A 20013-nucleotide genomic window follows, 5' to 3' on the forward strand; every position below is an offset into this window, starting at 1 on the left:
TCTGTGCATTGTACAGAAATGTCTCCTGCAAGCTGTGATCTCCCTGCATTGTACAGAAATGTCTCCTGCAGGCTGTGATCTATCTGCATTGTACAGAAATGTCTCCTGCAGGCTGTGATCTCTCTGCATTGTACAGAAATGTCTCCTGCAAGCTGTGATCTCTCTGCATTGTACAGAAATGTCTCCTGCAGGCTGTGATCTCCCTGCATTGTACAGAAATGTCTCCTGCAGGCTGTGATCTATCTGCATTGTACAGAAATGTCTCCTGCAGGCTGTGATCTCTGTGCATAGTACAGAAATGTCTCCTGCAGGCTGCGATCTCTCTGCATTGTACAGAAATGTCTCCTGCAGGCTGTGATCTCTCTGCATTGTACAGAAATGTCTCCTGCAGGCTGTGATCTCTCTGCATTGTACAGATATGTCTCCTGCAGGCTGTGATCTCTCTGTATTGTACAGAAATGTCTCCTGCAGGCTGTGATCTCTCTGCATTGTACAGAAATGTCTCCTGCAGGCTGTGATCTCTCTGCATTGTACAGAAATGTCTCCTGCAGGCTGTGATCTCTCTGCATTGTACAGAAATGTCTCCTGCAGGCTGTGATCTCTCTGCATTGTACAGAAATGTCTCCTGCAGGCTGTGATCTCTGTGCATTGTACAGAAATGTCTCCTGCAGGCTGTGATCTCTGTGCATTGTACAGAAATGTCTCCTGCAGGCTGTGATCTCTCTGCATTGTACAGAAATGTCTCCTGCAGGCTGTGATCTCTCTGCATTGTACAGATATGTCTCCTGCAGGCTGTGATCTCTCTGTATTGTACAGAAATGTCTCCTGCAGGCTGTGATCTCTGTGCATTGTACAGAAATGTCTCCTGCAGGCTGTGATCTCTGCATTGTACAGAAATGTCTCTTTCAGGCTGTGATCTCTCTGCATTGTACAGAAATGTCTCCTGCAGGCTGTGATCTCTGTACATTGTACAGAACTTTACTTTCTGTGAAGATGTTTATGGTCCTCAGCAGCCCCGCCCCCCGCCCTGCCCTGACAGGTGAGGTGTCCATAGGTATGTCTGATCTCCACACACAGCACTAGCCACGTGCTTCCATCACAGGTTGCTCGGGCTCTGCTGTTTATGTTCCTGTCTAGGTGGGGAATGATGGGACTTGTAGTTCTCCTCTCTCAGCCCCCACGGGTGTCACTTTTGACAGGTCGGAGGTGGGCGGCACGCGCTAGTCTTCGCCTACACTCCTCCTGATTGGCCGGCCGTCAGGCTCCGCTCTCCGCCCACCCTCTTCCCATAGGATGAGCCTCGACGGTGACGCAGTCCGCCCCCCGGCTCCTCCCCTCCTGTCAGTGCGCAGTGACTCTGCAGCAGTCGCCGCGGTAGCTCGTGTCCGCTCCGCCCCCGGCACCTCCAGCACCACCATGCCTGGCCGCCCGACCTGATCACCCCCCGGACCTCCGGCATCCCCACCCTGGCGGCCATGGAAGGGGGAGCCGGCTCGGGCCCCAACCCCGGCGGCCAGGAGTCCCCAAACCGAGCCGTGGAGTACCTGCTGGAGCTCAACAACATCATCGAGAGCCAACAGAAGCTGCTGGAGACCCAGAGACGCCGCATTGAGGAGCTGGAGGTGCAACTGGACCGGATCAGCCAGGAGAACCGGGAGCTGAGAGAGACCCGACAGGAGCAGCACCGAGCAGACTACCGGGAACCGTGTGCGGGGTACGGTCATCATCACCCCCCACACCATCATCATCACCATCACCGGGGGGGAGACACCTACTCTACACCCCCACCACCAACCCATCATCACCGGGCCTCCGCCAGACCTTCCCGCAGCTCCAGCCCCGGACACAGCACCAGCAACAGCCCGGCCACCACCCTGCAGAGGAAGTGAGTATCACCGGGGGATCAGGGGGAAGGGGCAGGATGAGTATCGGAGTCTATGGGATGAGGGGGAAAGAGCAGGATGATAATCGGAGTCTAAGGGATCAGGGGGAAGGGGCAGGATGATCGGAGTCTATGGGATCAGGGGGAAGGGGCAGGATGAGGATCGGAGTCTATGGGATCAGGGGGAAGGGGCAGGATGATGATCGGAGTCTATGGGATCAGGGGGAAGGGGCAGGATGATGATCGGAGTCTATGGGATCAGGGGGAAGGGGCAGGATGAGTATCGGAGTCTATGGGATGAGGGGGAAAGAGCAGGATGATAATCGGAGTCTAAGGGATCAGGGGGAAGGGGCAGGATGATCGGAGTCTATGGGATCAGGGGGAAGGGGCAGGATGAGGATCGGAGTCTATGGGATCAGGGGGAAGGGGCAGGATGATGATCGGAGTCTATGGGATGAGGGGGAAAGAGCAGGATGATAATCGGAGTCTATGGGATCAGGGGGAAAGGGCAGGATGATAATCGGAGTCTAAGGGATCAGGGGGAAGGGGCAGGATGATCGGAGTCTATGGGATCAGGGGGAAGGGGCAGGATGAGGATCGGAGTCTATGGGATCAGGGGGAAGGGGCAGGATGATGATCGGAGTCTATGGGGGAAAGGGCAGGATGATGATCGGAGTCTATGGGGGAAAGGGCAGGATGATGATCGGAGTCTATGGGGGAAAGGGCAGGATGATGATCGGAGTCTATGGGGGAAAGGGCAGGATGATGATCGGAGTCTATGGAATCAGGGGGAAGGGGCAGGATGATGATCGGAGTCTATGGGGGAAGGGGCAGGATGATGATCGGAGTCTATGGGGGAAAGGGCAGGATGATGATCGGAGTCTATGGGATCAGGGGGAAGGGGCAGGATGATGATCGGAGTCTATGGGGGAAAGGGCAGGAAGATGATCGGAGTCTATGGGATCAGGGGGAAGGGGCAGGATGATGATCGGAGTCTATGGGATGAGGAGGAAGGAGCAGGATGATGTGGGTGGGGGCTTATAGAGGGCTACTCTGATGGACTTGTATGTGGCACCAGGAGGAAGGAAAACCTTATCACATGTTGGTGTGTGTGGCATAAAGAAGGGACATCTTGGGGTCTGTGGTACCAGGAGGAAGGAAGGGGCATCTCATTGTATGACAGGGTCTGTGGTACCAGGAGGAAGGAATGGGCATCTTATTGTATGAAAATCTGTGGTACCAGGAGGAGGGAAGGGGCATCTCATTGTATGAAAATCTGTGGCACCGAGAGGAAGGAAGGGGCATCTCATTTAATGACTGTTTCTTTGGGACCAGGAGGAAGAAATGGGCATCTTATTGTATGACCGTGTCTGTGGCACCGAGAGGAAGGGGCATCTCATTGTATGACAGGGTCTGTGGTACCAGGAGGAAGGAAGGGGCATCTCATTGTATGACTCTCTGTGGTACCAGGAGGAAGGAAGAGACATGTTATTGTATGACTCTCTGTGGTACTTGGAGGAAGGAAGGGACATCTTATTGTATGACTCTGTGGTACCTGGAGGAAGGAAGGGACATCTTTATTGTATGACTCTGTGGTACCTGGAGGAAGGAAGGGACATCTCTGTGGTACCTGGAGGAAGGAAGGGACATGTTGTTGTATGACTCTGTGGTACTAGGAGGAAGGAAGGGACATCTTATTGTATGACTCTGTGGTACCTGGAGGAAGGAAGGGACATCTTATTGTATGACTCTGTGGTACCTGGAGGAAGGAAGGGACATCTCTGTGGTACCTGGAGGAAGGAAGGGACATGTTGTTGTATGACTCTGTGGTACCTGGAGGAAGGAAGGGACATCTTATTGTATGACTCTCTGTGGTACTAGGAGGAAGGAAGGGACATCTTTTCGTATGACTCTGTGGTACCTGGAGGAAGGAAGGGACATGTTGTTGTATGACTCTGTGGTACTTGGAGGAAGGAAGGGACATGTTGTTGTATGACTCTGTGGTACCTGGAGGAAGGAAGGGACATGTTGTTGTATGACTCTGTGGTACTTGGAGGAAGGAAGGGACATGTTGTTGTATGACTCTGTGGTACCTGGAGGAAGGAAGGGGCATCTTATTGTATGACTCTCTGTGGTACCTGGAGGAAGGAAGGGACATCTTATTGAATGACTCTCTGTGGTACTAGGAGGAAGGAAGGGACATCTTTTCGTATGACTCTGTGGTACCTAGAGGAAGGAAGGGACATGTTGTTGTATGACTCTGTGGTACCTGGAGGAAGGAAGGGGCATCTTATTGACCCTTCATGATGATGAGTTCTCAGTGGTGAAGTCCTTCTCCTGGGGCGACAAGAATATGGATTTCCGTTTGTAATACTTTTCCCCTCCTCCGGACACAAAGGGGTGAATTTACTAGAACCGGAGAGCAACATCTGGTGCAGATCTGCATGGAAACAAATTTGGGACAGGAATTCCCAGAACCCAGACTGCTTGTGCCCTAGACATTGGTAGTCCCACTCGATGCTCCATCCAGCCGCAGCAGCTGTCGGCTTTTCATTGAGTTTTACAGGCTGCCTATCAGCTGGGCAGGACAGTGGACCTATACCCTCCACCCAAACCTACACCGGAGTCTTGGCACTGATCCTAAGGTGCCATTCAAAAGACACAACCGTTGCAGGTTTTTCTTTTTTTTTTTTTTGTAGGGTGGTTGTATTTCTAATGCACAGGCTGGGCGCGCATGTTTATGTACTGTGGAGACACCCCCCAGAAGTAGCTTTATTTCTGGGGTGACCCACCCCAGGCAATTCAGGCATAATAAATATATATATTATGAGTGTCCTTATCAAGAACATAGAGGAAAGGAGTTGCATCATGTTGGTTTGTGGTTGTGGCCGAGAAAAGGGGAACACAAACATTAAAATGACAAGTGAGATGTTGTTTTGATGGTGTGATGTGGCGCTGGCGGCACGAGCGGGATGATGTGTCATTGACGAGTATAATGTATTTAAAGGCGCACTCCACTCAGAATTGTAAATTTAGGCTTTGAGATGAAGGCGCATTCTTCCTCCAGACTCCCCTCTACCTTTTATTGGTAGGAGAGGAAGTAACACAGATTGGGCTTTAACACAACAATTCCCAGTGCCCTCTGGATTAAAGTGAATTTGTTGCTGTTCTGATCACAGGGACGACTTGCTGCTGCATGTGAGTATAGGGTGCAATATTTAGGCTGGCCGCTAGGTGACGCTTCCGTTGAGTTCGGCATAGAATATGTAAATGCATAGATGCGCCGATTCACGAACATACGTCCACCCGTCGCAGTAAAGATACGCCGTTTCCGTAAGAGATACGCCACCTAAAGATAAACATGCCCCCTAGGTGGCGTAGCCAATGTTAAGTATGGCCGTTGTTCCAGCGTCGAAATTTGAAAATGTTGCGTTGTTTGCGCAAATCGTCCGTGAATAGGACTGGACGTAATTTACGTCCACGTCGAAACCAACACGTCCTTGCGGCTTACTTTGCCGCAATGCACACTGGGATATGTACACGGACGGCGCATTCACCGTTCGTAAAAAGCGTCAATCACGTCAGGTCACCCCCCATTAGCATAAAACACGCCCCCTCAGCCTAATTTGAATTAGGCGCGCTTACACCGGCCCCATTTACGCTACGCCGCCGTAAGTTAGGAGGCAAGTACTTTGTGAATACAGTACTTGCCTATCTAACTTAAGGCGGCGTAGCGTAAATACGATACGCCGCCTTAAAGATGCGGCGGTCTTTTTGAATCCACCTAATAGTCAGCTTGTCTGTAAAGTGCACCACTTGCTTCCCGCCATACGTCTGTGTGTGTGTGTGTGTGTGTGTGTGTGTGTGTGTGTATATATACAGTCTGGGCAGCAAGCGATTTATACCAGAACCCCAACCGTCGCTGCCCACAGCTGTTCCTGGGCTCCCACCATCCAACAGGGAGCCTGGTGCCGCTGTAAGCAGCCGGGTTGGCCGCCCACAGAGGAAATGGAGGAACATCTGTTCCCTGATCTCCTCTGTGAACAAATGAAGCCTGAAGTGATGAGGATTTCGGCACTTTTGGTTTCAGTGCCATCACCCCCTTGTGGGCACAGCCGGGGAAGCATTTGATCCGATGCTTTGAAGGTCAGGGGAGCTATCAGGAATCGAATAGACCCCTGATGTCGTAATAAAGAGTACCTGTCACTTACCAAAGCAGTAAAGTAACATGGGGGGAAACAAAAAAAGAATTAAACATTTTATTTTTTTACAATTTTCTTATCCCATGTTGCTTTACTGTTATCACAAAGGGTAAACAAAGCTCCTTTTTTTTAACATATATATGCATCGCATACTAGCACATTATGTAAAACTTACCTGCAAACAAAGCCCTCCACTGATGTGTTGCCACTGCTGGAGGTCAGATCCATCTTCACCCATCTTCATTCTGTGTCCGTGGACTCCATCTGTGTGACCTAAACCAGGTGACATCACTCCTGCGCATGCGCAAGGATGCCACTGTTTACTACACAGAAATCTGAAGGAACGACATGGGTGGCTGTTTCTTCAGAGTGCATGCACCAATGATGCCATCCGCTGCATATACAGTAAATAATCTCCTAAACGGTGCAAGTTAAAGGGGTGGTTCACCCTAAAAACTACTTTTTTTTATTACACTGCCCCCCCACATTACAATACGATTAAGGCTATTATTTTTTTTTTGATGCTGTACATACCTTTGTACAGCATATTCACCCATGGCATCCGGATTGCGAGTCCCGCGGGAGTGGGCGTTCCTAACATGTCTGTGATTGACGTTTTTACCAAAAACGAGCTCCCCCCCGTCGCGTAAGCCGCGTCACGGTTGGCGAAAGGAGCCGAACGGCGAGTCGGCGCTATACTCCGCATGCGCATCGCCGTTCGGCTCCTTTCGCCAATCGTGATGCGGCTTGCGCGACGGGGGGAGAGCTCGTTTTTGGTAAAAACGTCAATCACAGACATGTTAGGAACGCCCACTCCCGCGGGACTCGCAACCCGGATGCCACGGGTGAATATGCTGTACAAAGGTATGTACAGCATGAAAAAAATAATAAGAGCCTTAATCGTATTGTAATGTGGGGGGCCAGTGTAATAAGAAAAATTAGTTTTTAGGGTGAACCACCCCTTTAAGGAGATATTTACAGTACCTTTAGGTAAGCCTTATTATAGACTTCTCTATAGGTACAATTAATTGATGGAACATGGGAGTTTACAACCACTTTACATACTCGCTGGCCAAAGTAGCAAATGGATGTCTGTGGCTGTTTTATATGTATATTTCTGCTTTCTTCAGCTTTATATACTGTTTAGAAAGTGCACATCGTTTTAGAATTTTCTTTTCCTGTTCCACCAGGAGGAGGTAAGACAACTGATTGGTGGAAAGGCACACACCCCCTCTCCTCATAGGTACAGACTTGCAGAGCTGTGTTGTGAATAGACCAACTCTTTGCTAATCTGTTTGTAGCACCCGCCCTGACACAAATTTCGGGCTGTTTTTTTCACAGTTGACAGAACTTGTCAGAAGTTCTCATGCTCATAACAGAAGAATGGAGCAGGAGAAAGCCACAAGACTTGGGGCTTTAAAGAGAGATGAGAAAACACTGCAGATATGTGTCCAGCTCAAATTTCATGAATCGGGTTTACATCCACTTTAAGTGAAATGTGAGTTTAGCACTGCTGCAGTGTTTGCTGGGATAATAGAGACTTAGTGGCTGCTTTCCTTTGGCATGAATAACATTTTAAATGACACATTGGTGTAAGTTGTTGGATGCACAGTGTATTCTGATGTGCACCGATCATACCAGGCAGTGACGTGTTTGTCCAGATTTTTTCATTTTCTCGGATTTGTTTTCTGGCAGTGAAGATGTCAGGCTGATGATGTAATTGCACCCTCTACTGGGGTCCTGTAGTTTGTACCTATAAAATGGCAATGGGTCTTCATCTTCTTGTGCATGCGTGCCGTTCCCCTATTAATTTATGGGCCATCTTCATGGTGGCATCGATCAGAGTAAAACTCATCCATAGGAATGAATAGGGCCACAGCACACATGCTCAGTAAAAAGAGGACCCGATGAGGATGTTTTTGTTGCAATAGCTGTGTGGCGCTGGGCAGGGTGACGGTGCGGATCGCTGGATCCAGGTAGAAGGGAAGTCATTGGTCAGATTGGTAGAACTGTCCTTTTTAAAGTGACAGGCTCACTTGTATAGAATTAAATCTCAGTAATATTTAGGCAGAATTACCATTTTCAGATGTTTCGTATAACAAATCCCCATTTTTTTTTTTGTACTTGCCCGATCCTCTGCTCTACCCCGCAGCTAGATTGGTCCCCGCAGCTTGTGCACCCCCTGTGCTCTAGCGATTTAGGGTCCTGATGTTCTCTTCAAAACCAGTGCATGGTCCGCAGCTGGGTCGTGGGGATCGGATAAAGCCAGCCATACATGGATCGAAATTTGTCTGCTCCAGAAGGGACCATCTCGCGGGCTGATTGTACCCAAGTTGATAAATTCTGGTGTGTTGTGTTTTTTTGTTTTTTTTACATGCGATTTACTGTCAGTGGCTATAGCGGTTAGCAGCAATCATTGTGTTCTGCTGGCCAGGAAGGTTCCCTACAAACCAACCCCCCTGGGGGCAGAACACAATAGCGCTGCAGGAGGCATTCCCCCATTAACAGTCAGTGGATTTTCTTTCTTTACACCTGTGGTAGAGGGAAAGTAAAATTCATTTATCTATTGGCCGCTTAAGTAAAACGATTTTTCCTCTCCACTAGACAGAACAAGCGATTTAGCCTTTAAAGCGCAGGCACATTTTTTCTTTTTCTTTTTTTATCTGCTCGGAGTGGGCCTTTATTACGAAACTGCCAAAAATTTTAATGCCCGAACTTCCCATATCCTATGCAAGGTGGTCTCTGGTGCCTATTCTTACCTTTTATCTTGCACATTGAACCCCCCCCCCCCCCCCCACAGTACAGCATTGGGGACTAAGCAGCCTGTCGGCTGTCCCCAGCGCTGTCACATTAAGTGAGAATTTTGCAATAGATGCTGGTGATGGTCCTTAGTCGCAGGTGACATTTTGGTGGCAATGGCATCAGTTGAAATGTGGAGTGATGGGCAAGTGCCAAGCATTGGGCGACGGGGGAAGATGGCGATGTCTTGGGTTCCAATTTTTAGAGGTGCATCGAATATACATTTTTGGTACTGAAAGGGAAAATTATGGATGCGCTTGGCCAAAACCGGAAATTTTGTTGAAGAAAATAATAATAATAAATTTGTGTGTACCGTATTTTCTGGCGTATAAGACGACCCCCTAATTATCCAGGACAAATGTTGGTTTTGGGATATACTCACTGTATAAGACTACCCCCTTCTTACTAGTCTTTCTGGAAGCTGAGGGGTAGCCAGAACCGCTGACAGAAACAGGCTTTTTCAAATCTCACTGTGCCATTACATTACATTCCTCACTGTGCCATTACATTACATGCCCCGACTGTGCCATTACATTACATTCCTCACTGTGCCATTACATTACATGCCCCTCTCTGTGCCATCACTTGCCCCCCCACTGTGCCATCACTTGCCCCCCCACTGTGCCATCACTTGCCCCCCCACTGTGCCATCACTTGCCCCCCCACTGTGCCATCACTTGCCCCACTGTGCCATCACTTGCCCCACTGTGCCTGAACTTGCCCCACTGTGCCTGAACTTGCCCCCCTGTGCCATCACTCACTTTTTTTTCGTGCGGTGCGGTGACAGTCTCTGTGCTGCGTGCGTCAATGATTTAAAGACGCTCCTTTATCTCAGACTGTCCCAGCAGCACCTCTGTTCTGTGTTCCACCTATCAGGGACGTCTTCTCATCTCGTCCGAGGATGAGAAGGCATCTGTGATAGGAGGAACACAGAACAGAGGCGCTGCTGGGAAGATTTGTGTTCCACCTATCGCAGAACACGCTGAGGAGTGTCTTTTAAATCATTGACGCTCGCAGCACGGAGACTGTCACCGCACCGCACCGCACCGTCTATTCAGGAAAAAAGTGAGTGATGGCAGAGACCGTACTTGGCGTTTAAGACGACCCCCGACTTTGGATGCATTTTTTTGCATCCAGAAAGTCGTCTTATCCGCCGCAAAAGTGCATCCAGAATTTTTGCTTTCAGTACCAAAAATGGGTGTGTGTGATATATTAAAAAAGTAAAAATAAATAACAATAAAAAAAAGTGTGTGTGTGTGTGTGTGTGTATATATACACTTAATATTGTTGTTTTTACTATTTTTTTCAACTAAATTTTCGGTTTCGGCCAAGTGCATCCAGAATTTTCGCTTTCAGTACCAAAAATGTGTATTCAGCATTTGAAATAATTAGAATAATTTTAAATGAAGATAAATTTGTCAGCCGTTCTCGGCACCTTTAGCGCAAGAAAAGCATTCCTTTGAATTCTATGTATGTCTTCACACTGGTTCGTTACGCTTCCTTTGTGGTTTCAATAATCTTACTTGCTGCGTTTTTGGTCAGTTTTAAAAAAAAAATTGCCAAAAACGCACCTCTGTTTGAAATGCAATAAAAACGTAGAAGGAACGCATCAATAACGCACCCGTGTTACGTTTTTAATGTAGTTTTTTTGAGTCACATAACCCATAAAAAACACCATAAGCGCAGAAAAATCGCAGCCAATTTACGCGCGTTCTTGCCGCCAGTATCAGTAATTTTTTCTCCATCAGCAAAATGCTCAATACGCCGTATTTCACCGCCAAAATTTTCGGTGCATCCCTTCTAATTCCTGATTCTTTTTTGATTAATAATTAGACCGTCTGTGCCTATAGTAACAGGTTCTTCTTTTTTTATTTTTTCCTGTTTTGGAAAAGGGAGATATGGTTTGCCAACTGTCAGCAGCACTAATAGTTTATAATTCAGCCCCTTTCACAAATGATGCCTAGAATAGGGATTATTGATTAGGGAGTGTGGCAGATGCAGAACATGCCAAGTGATGTTCTGGCATTAGCCGAGGCTGAATGTGTTCAGTGTTTGTGATAATGGCAACGACTAATGAAGAATATGAGTGTGTGTGTGGCCTATGGCTGATAATGACAAATGCTAATTGCTTTAGTGATTCTGGGGTACTGTGCTTGGCATTTAAGATTGCAGTGACTTGTGTAGGTGGTACGTGCCTCATGTTGATAAAGACATGATGTTAAGCTACTTGGCAGTGGGAGACTGGTGAGGGGTTGTGCATTTAACAGAGCAAAATAACTTGCAATAAAAAAATCCCTGGCGGATCTAAAAGTGTGGAAGGTTTCCAAGCGAAATAATTTACTGTAACATCCTAATAAAAGGACATTGCAAGGTCAAGGAGTCTACTTTGTAGTCCTCCTACCTTCAAAGTGGAGGTGGAAAATGTAAAGGCAATGTCCATGCAGACTTGATATTTTAGTGGTGGGTGAACCATGGTGGGCTTGGTCACCTCCTGGCTTTCTATGCCTTCGGAGCTCAGAGATCTGTTCTTACTTTGGAATTTCTTCCTTTTTTTCCCTTCTGTACTGGAGGGAGACCATGTTCTAATTACCAGGGTAGCTGAACAGACCTAGACTCCGGATGCCGATATTGCTCTGCCAGGACTGGGATGCCGATATTGCTCTGCCAGGACTGGGATGCCGATATTGCTCTGCCAGGACTGGGATGCCGATATTGCTCTGCCAGGACTGGGATGCCGATATTGCTCTGCCAGGACTGGGAGGCCGATATTGCTCTGCCAGGACTGGGAGGCCGATATTGCTCTGCCAGGACTGGGATCCCGATGCAGTTATTGCTCTGCCGGGACTGGGATCCCGATGCAGCTATTGCTCTGCCGGGACTGGGATCCCGATGCAGCTATTGCTCTGCCGGGACTGGGATGCCGATGCCGCTATTGCTCTGCCGGGACTGGGATCCCGATGCAGCTATTGCTCTGCCGGGACTGGGATCCCGATGCAGCTATTGCTCTGCCGGGACTGGGATCCCGATGCAGCTATTGCTCTGCCGGGACTGGGATCCCGATGCAGCTATTGCTCTGCCGGGACTGGGATCCCGATGCCGATATTGCTCTGCCGGGACTGGGATGCCGATGCAGCTATTGCTCTGCCAGGACTGGGATGCCGATATTGCTCTGCCAGGACTGGGATGCCGATGCAGCTATTGCTCTGCCGGGACTGGGATCCCGATGCAGCTATTGCTCTGCCGGGACTGGGATCCCGATGCCGATATTGCTCTGCCAGGACTGGGATGCAGCTATTGCTCTGCCAGAACTGGGATCCCGATGCCGATATTGCTCTGCCAGGACTAGGATGCCGATGCCGATATTGCTCTGCCAGGACTGGGATGCAGCTATTGCTCTGCCAGAACTGGGATCCCGATGCCGATATTGCTCTGCCAGGACTGGGGTGCAGCTATTGCTCTGCCAGAACTGGGATCCCGATGCAGCTATTGCTCTGCCAGAACTGGGATCCCGATGCAGGACTAAAAAACGCATGCATCACCTAGTGGTGTGCTAGCAACGGATAGGATATAATGCACCAGAGTTCATAGGGGGAGTGTAATGATGCTTTAAACTAGCCATACATGTTCGTCTGATTGTACAGTCTCTCCTTTTACCAAACCCAATTTCTTATCTAAATGGCCCAGAACAATAGGAGTTAATGATGCGTGAATTAACATCCATTCCAAGCAGCAATATTACTATTGGGTGCCTTATTAGGTCAGGGCACATGGCTGATTAGAGACGTACACCACCCAGATTAGCGCATTTCTGTGGTGGGCATGGACTGGATTCCTGTACAAATGAATGACAGGCTGACCCTTCACATCTAGGGGGCGCACGTTCTTCCCTAACTGCAGGTGACCCCTCAATGTGTAGTCACATGCACATAGCTGTGGACACACAGTGTCGGCCTGTCATTGATTTTGATTAAGTCTTCTATCTGCGGCTGATTGGAAACACCTATCTGTACCTGCCTCAGAAATCCACTTATGTGTATGGTGTACGACCATAATCGGCCAGGTCAATGAGCCCTAATGTAGAATTAGTTTGAACCAATTAGTCCAGTCTAGAAGCCTTCTTTTCTAAAGACCCAGGAAACCTGTATGTCCATACATGGCAACCAATCAGCTTCTATCTTTCATTTTTTACTTAAACAAGCTGAAGATAGAAACTGGTTGCCATGGTCAGCTGTTTCAGTTTTAATAACGGACGCATGTTGCCACGCAGCAAGCGGTTACCTGTTTTAGGGACTGGTGTCTGAGCCTAGATGCTGTCAGATGCATAGTAATGCCTTGTACACACGAGCGGAATTTCCGACGGAAAAAGTCAGGCGGAAGCTTTTCATCGGATATTCCGTCCGTGTGTATGCCCCATCAGACTTTTTCCGTTGGAAATTCCGACCGAATTACATAGAATTCCGATAGAATGTTCTCTATCGGAAATTTCCATTCGTCTGGATGCAATTTCCGACGGACTAAAAACCATGCATGCTCGAAAGCATTGAATTTTATTTTTCTCGGCTCGTCGTAGTTTTGTACGTCACTGCGTTCTCGACGGTCGGAATTTGGTGTGAACGTGTGTACGCAAGACAGCTTCAGCGGAACTCCGTTGTAAAAACCGTCGGAGTTTATTCCGACGGGAAAACCGGTCTTGTGAACAGTTTGCACTGTTCAGATAAAAATTTTATTATATAAAACACCTGTCATTCCAGCCGCAAGAATCCGCTGATTCTTGCGGCTGGAATCTGGTGTATGCGGATAAACACGCCTATCAGATTGCATTATGTGTAGTCATTTTTAGAAATCAGCCAGTTGACCCCCCAGGCCAATTTTGACATTTCTCTCCTACATGTACAAATCGGCTTTTTCTTTTTTTGCTAGAAAGTTACTTAAAATCCCCAAATATTATATATATATTTTTAAGTATTGCCCTAGAGAGCAAAATGGTGGTATGCTGCAATTTTTATTTTTATTTTTTGTTACACGATATTTACGCCTTTTTTTTTTTGGGGAATAAAAGACACTTTAATACATTTTAGTGCACAGAAAACGCAATATATCGCGATCGAAACTATCTAAAAGTAGATTGTACAATGAGATTGTAACACGTATAAGTAGCTTAAGTCACATGATCGTACTCCCTCTCTCTGCCCAAATATCTTGCCATCGTTGAAGAGTGTTTGGCTGATCCATTGTTCTCCAGCTATAGAGTATCTTCTACATTCTGCACACTGACCTTGATGGCACCATAGATGTCTATGGGGGTTCCCTCATTCCCAGCCAGACATAAGACTATGCGAGGAGGACCTGATCTCTGCGTAGATCTCTCACACCTTATAAAAGTGTAAATCCCTAATTACAATATCTTTACCACAATTCTTTTATCTGCATTTTTTTTTTTTTTTTTGCAGATCAGGCGATATAGACTTGTAAATGGGGAAAATCTCTCGCATTGTCCTTGGAACATGTACTGAATTTGCATGTTCTTATTCTTACCATTGATGTTGCAGCGTGCGATGCTTGAAAATAGAATGTGTGATGACACCAGGGATTGCCGATTGTCATGTGAGGCTATGACGACCCTGCTGCTCTAGTTTCTTATAGTGATGCTGATTTATCACAAGTGGAGCTGTTGACTTTAAAGTTAAATGTATTAGTAATGGTAACGTACCTATTTATTTGTAATTTAAACATACTACTCATTGCTGGAGATGGTGACTTTGCCACCACTGTCTCTCCACCTCATTAAAGCGGTTCTCCACCCTAAAGTGAAGTCCCGCTGATCGGAACCCTCCCCCCCTCCGGTGCCACATTTGACACCTTTCAGGGGGGTGCAGATACCTGTCTAAAGACAGGTATTTGCACCCACTTCCGGCCCGGCATTCACGGGCAAAAGACGGGCATTGCGTTACATCCCGTTGTGTGCTGGGAACACTCGGCTCCCAGCACACAGCGGTAGCCAATTGGCGGGCGCGGCGCGACTCGCGCATGCGCCGTAGGGAACCGGGCAGTGATGCCGCAGCCATTCACTTCCTGGTTCCCTCAGCGTGGATGGCGGGGGGAGCAGCAGGGTGACGAGCGATCGCTCTTGCTCTGCTGCGGACGGCGCTGGACTCCAGGACAGGTAAGTGTCCTTATATTAAAAGTCAGCAGCTGCAGTATTTGTAGCTGCTGGCTTTTAATATTTTTTTGGGGTGGAACATCCGCTTTAAGACAAATACAAAGCACTCTGTCAATGCTGAGTAAGCGCCCCCTGTGGTTACTGTGCATTAGGGCATTTTTATTTATTTTTTTCCCCAAAAATTTGATTCCCACATCCATGCAAATTAGGTGGCTGGAGTAATACCTTCCTATCGGGGCATTGTGTTCCAACAGAATCCTCCGCCTGGGCCGCCATTAGGAGGGTACAGGCATTACACCTGTAAGGGGCCAGGCCGCTCCCCACTCTGTTTTTTTTTTTTTTTTTTTGTCTGACCCCCCCCCGCCTACCTTTAGCAACGGTGAAAGGAGAGTCCGAAGAATTTCAATGTCCACACAATACACTTCTTTTTTTTCTGGGATTTATTTGTAGAACTTCAATAAAACGAAGGTGGAGGGGTGGAAGGGTAAATAGGTAGGTAGGTTCAGGTGTATAGTCACAAATGGGAAACACTTCTGCTTCCAGCAAACCGTTCTCGTCACCACTCTAGCCGGAGAGGGTATTGCTCACCCGGATAGGTCCCTCTCACTGGCCTAGCAGCCGGGATGGCGCAGGGAATAAAGTACAGTCTCTGCCACAGACCTTTCTTTATGAGGAGACACTTTTGGTCCAGAATCCCCTGCCACACGATTCAGCACCCGGATCTCTCCAGCTTAACTTTAGTAGAATTTCGGATCAGACAGGCGACCACTGTCAAGCCTCTCGGTGTATGGTGCATCCTTCGATGAAGTTTCCATGCCTTCTCCCAAGGTACCAGCCTCTTGCATGGCCCCCTCCAGGATAGGTCCTCCCCTGGCTTCCTTCATCGAGCGACCTCTTCCCGCAGGACGGACAGTACAGGATGACCTCTGAAATCCGAAAAGGCAGGCCCCAGTCTGACTACTGGGCCTACCAGGCGAGGCCGAGACCCCGGACCAATGTGGTCCCGGAGTCAGGATTCAGGACAGGCACCTCAGACGGACCACGAGGCGCGAATGGACCGCCCGCCCGCCAACAGCGTCTGTCTCAAGTACCCCTCCCCAGCATGCACAGCGGGCAACCACCCCCACTAATTTGCTGCTGAGGGGAACACCCAATGCACCCTGGCCTTGCTGCTGCCACCCTTGGCCTGGGGTGGTAACGACACCCCCAGGTGAACAATGGTGGAACTCTCGGCACAGCCATGGCTGGAACAGAGGCTACATTTGCCAAATAGCAGCTCAGACCCCACTAAATTTACAGCAGCGCCTGTTCAACAGGAGCAGGCCGCTACACACATTTATTGTCAGAAAATTTTAAAGCATGCTATCCAACTTTTGGTGGCAGAATATCCAACAATTGTCCGATGGCGCATACAAACGGTCGGTTTTTCTGACAACAGCCTGTCATCACGCAATTCCCATTGGAAAATTATCTGTAGCATCATGAGGTGAAATTGAAGGTTTGGTTGTAAGAATTTCAAAAATCAATGGTGGCATTATCCGATTACAAAACACACAATTTCTGATTTTGAAAAGAAAATTTGTTAAAAATTTGATCATATATATGACCAATGCACACTTGTTGCAGCAAACGTTCGCGCACTTCCACGTGTTGCAGCGTGCTGCGTTTAAAAAATTGCTGCCGGTCTGTTTTTTTTCACATATGTTGCCATCTGACACAACGCGTGTTAATGCCATCCACAGGAATGAAGATGTGTGAATGGGCCCTAAAGGTTTTGGTTTCTTGGAACAAGTATCCTGATCTAGAAAGAATAAGGAGTCACCCCCAGAGCCTCCATCTGTCTGCCGTGACACATTCCCCATAGGAAAGTACATTGTACTGGGCTATGCATAGTGTGCCTTGTGATGTGATGTGCTGTGACTGAACATATGTTTTTTGCTGAGACTGGGAAGAGATGCATGTACATGTGTAAAAGCAATACGCGACAAAGTGACCCACATTCCGTCTGCATGGAGGTTGTATTGTGATATTAAGTGTGTAGAATTCATGATACACCATGACAGGTTGTTAGAAAAAGTAATGTTGGGTTTTTTTTCTTTCTTTTTGTGGACTTTGAACACCAATCAAATTCTGCAGGAAGCTAAACGACCCGCGTGTGGCACATTAACACATGTTCAAAGGGGATTTCATAGTAAAGCCACCTTGTCACTTAAATAAAATCTAGAGACTGAGGAAATACTCATTCTTGTCTGCAGCAGACTGATGCTGTACCTAGATAAAGTACCTTTTTGGAGCTTAAGGACTGATTTAAAAAACAAAAATTTGTATATACAGTATATAGTTAACAATATACATGCCTTGAAAAAGTTTTCATAGCCCTTTAAAATTTTCCACATGTTGTCATGTTGCAACCAAAAAACATAAATATATTTTATTGTGATTTTGTGTGATTGACCAACACAGTGTGGCACATAATTGTGAAATAGATGGAGAATAATAAATGTTTTTTTTTTTTTTTATTTAAAAAAAATCTCGAGTCCACTTGTGTGCAATTTAACCTCCGTATAAATACAGCTGTTCTGTGAAGCCCTCAGACATGTGTTAGGCTGGTCATACACGGGTCAAATTTTCGAAAGACCTTTCTTTTGAAAATCAGAACAATTGTGCATTTTGTGATCTGATTTTGCCACCATTGATTTCGAAATTCAACCGACCAAACCTTCAATTTCACCTCATGTTCCTATAGAAAAGAACTTTTGTGTCAGGGAATCCTTTTTCTTTTTGGGAATTTCCTTTTTCTTTCAAATGCTCATTTATTTTTGATTACATTTCTCGCATGATTCTCCCATCATTGATTAGAAAATCGTTTTTGTTTCTTCAAAAAATATCCAACATGTTGGATTATTATAATTCAATGGCCGCCAGAAAATCCCACTAATGGTGCAAAATACGAATGAAAATTCTTGGATAAGATTTTTGAAAGAAAGTTCTTTTGAAATTTGACCCATGTATGACCAGCATTAGAGAACCTTGGTGAACAAACTGCATCATAAAGGCCAATGAATGATACAGCAAACATGAGGAAGAAGGTGCTCTGGTCAGATGAGACCAAAATGTAACCTTTTGGCCAAAAAGCAAAACGCTATGTGTGGAGAAAAACTAACAGTGCACATCACCCTGAACACACCATCCCCACCGTGAATCGTGGTGCTGGTGGCATCATGTTGTGGGATGCTTTTCTTCAGCAGGGACCAGGAAGCTGGTCAGAGTTGATGGAAAGATGGATGGAGCCAAATACAGGGTAATCTTAGAAGAAAACCTGTTATAGCCTGCAAAAGACTTGAGACTGGGGTGTTGGCAGGACAACGACCCTAAACATACAGCCAGAGCTACAATTGAATGGTTTAGATCAAAGCATATTCATGTGTTTGAATGGCCCAGTCAAAGTCGAGACCTAAATCCAATTGAGAATCTGTGGCAAGACTTGAAAATTGCTGTTCACGCTCTCCATCCAATCTGACAGAGCTTGAGATATTTTGCTAATAAGAATGAGCAAAAATATCACTCTCTAGATGTGCAAAGCTGGTAGAGACATCCCCAAAAAGACTTGCAGCTGTAATTGCAGAGAAAGGAGGTTCTACAAAGTATTGACTCATGGGGCTGAATATAAATACATTTTCAAAACCATTTATCATTTTCCTTCCACTTCACAATTATGTGCCACTTTGTGTTGGTCTATCACATAAAATCCCAATAAAATACATTAACGTTTTTGACTGTAACATAACAAAACGTGGAAAATTTAAAGGGGTATGAATACTTTTTCAAGGCACTGTATAATATGGTTGCACCGATACAGGTATCGTTGGCAATACGGAGCATATGTATGAGAACTTGTACTCGTGCAATTGCTCCTATACCTTTTGCGGTGCAATTTGAGCCCACACAAAATGAATGGGGTCAAATCACGCTGCAAATAACTGCATACGATTTGTGCGATTTCTGTCTGAATCGCATGCAGTTTCCTGCACCACTCTTGTGTGAACCCACAGGTTTTTCGTGGTGACTTAAGCCTGGATTTGCACAGGAATGGTATGGGGAAACTGTATGCGATTAGGACAGTAATCGCACTGCATTCCTGTTCAAATCACATGCAGTTCATTGCAGTGCGATTTGAGTTCTTTCATTTTGTATGGGCTGTAATCACACTGCAATGGTATCGGAGTTTGGTATCAGCGAGTACTTGAGCATGGGTATTGGTACTTGCTGATAACGAAAAAAAATGGTATTGGTGCAACCCCAATTTAATAAATAAATTAATAATCATTATATATATATATATATATATATATATATATATATATATATATATATATATATATATATATATATATATATATATATATATATATATACACACACACACACACACACACACACACACACACACACACACACACACACACACACACACACACACACACACACACACACACACACACACACACATATATATATATATATATATATATATATATATATATATATATTATAATATATTTTTTTTTAATAATGCAGTATACTATATACTGAAATGTATTTATGCAGACTTGTAAAATTACAGTGGGTGCGTCCCCTTACAGCCCCTGGGCAGCCAGGTGTGACAGTTTGTAAAGTTCTGAGATTTTATGGTGTAGATGAGACAGATTTTCAAAGTAAACAGAAGCATAATTAAGGCCTCATGCACACTGGGCGTCCAGCTCTGGTGCATAAGGCTCTGGTGTTCAGACCCCTTTCACACTGGGGCGCTTTTCAGGCGTTTTAGCGATAAAGTGCCAGAGAAGCTCCTCTTGTGCCTCCCCAGTGTGAAAGCCAGAGTGCTTTCACTCTGGGGTGGTGCTCTTGAAGGACAGGAAAAAACGTCCTGCAAGCAGCATCTTTTGGGGCGGTGCGGGAGTGGTGTATACACC

At 46.6% G+C, this 20013-nt stretch overlaps 1 protein-coding gene across 6 annotated transcripts in view; it reads left to right on the forward strand.

Annotated features, from left to right (window-relative positions):
- The first annotated feature begins 1334 nt into the window (after positions 1-1334).
- IQSEC2 (IQ motif and Sec7 domain ArfGEF 2) overlaps positions 1335-20013 on the forward strand; it is a 372011-nt gene continuing 353332 nt past the window's right edge. For 4 of the 6 annotated variants that reach the window (XM_040324848.1, XM_040324847.1, XM_040324849.1 and 1 more), the window contains exon 1: positions 1335-1885. In XM_040324848.1, coding sequence (XP_040180782.1) covers positions 1476-1885 — 410 coding nt within the window. In that variant the 5' untranslated portion in view covers positions 1335-1475. The remainder of the gene's footprint in view (positions 1886-20013) is intronic. The other 2 variants (XM_040324840.1, XM_040324841.1) reach the window with 1 other exon arrangement.

Source organism: Rana temporaria, chromosome 9 (genome assembly GCF_905171775.1).
Source record: "Rana temporaria chromosome 9, aRanTem1.1, whole genome shotgun sequence".
In the NCBI taxonomy this organism is placed as follows: Eukaryota; Metazoa; Chordata; class Amphibia; order Anura; family Ranidae; genus Rana; species Rana temporaria.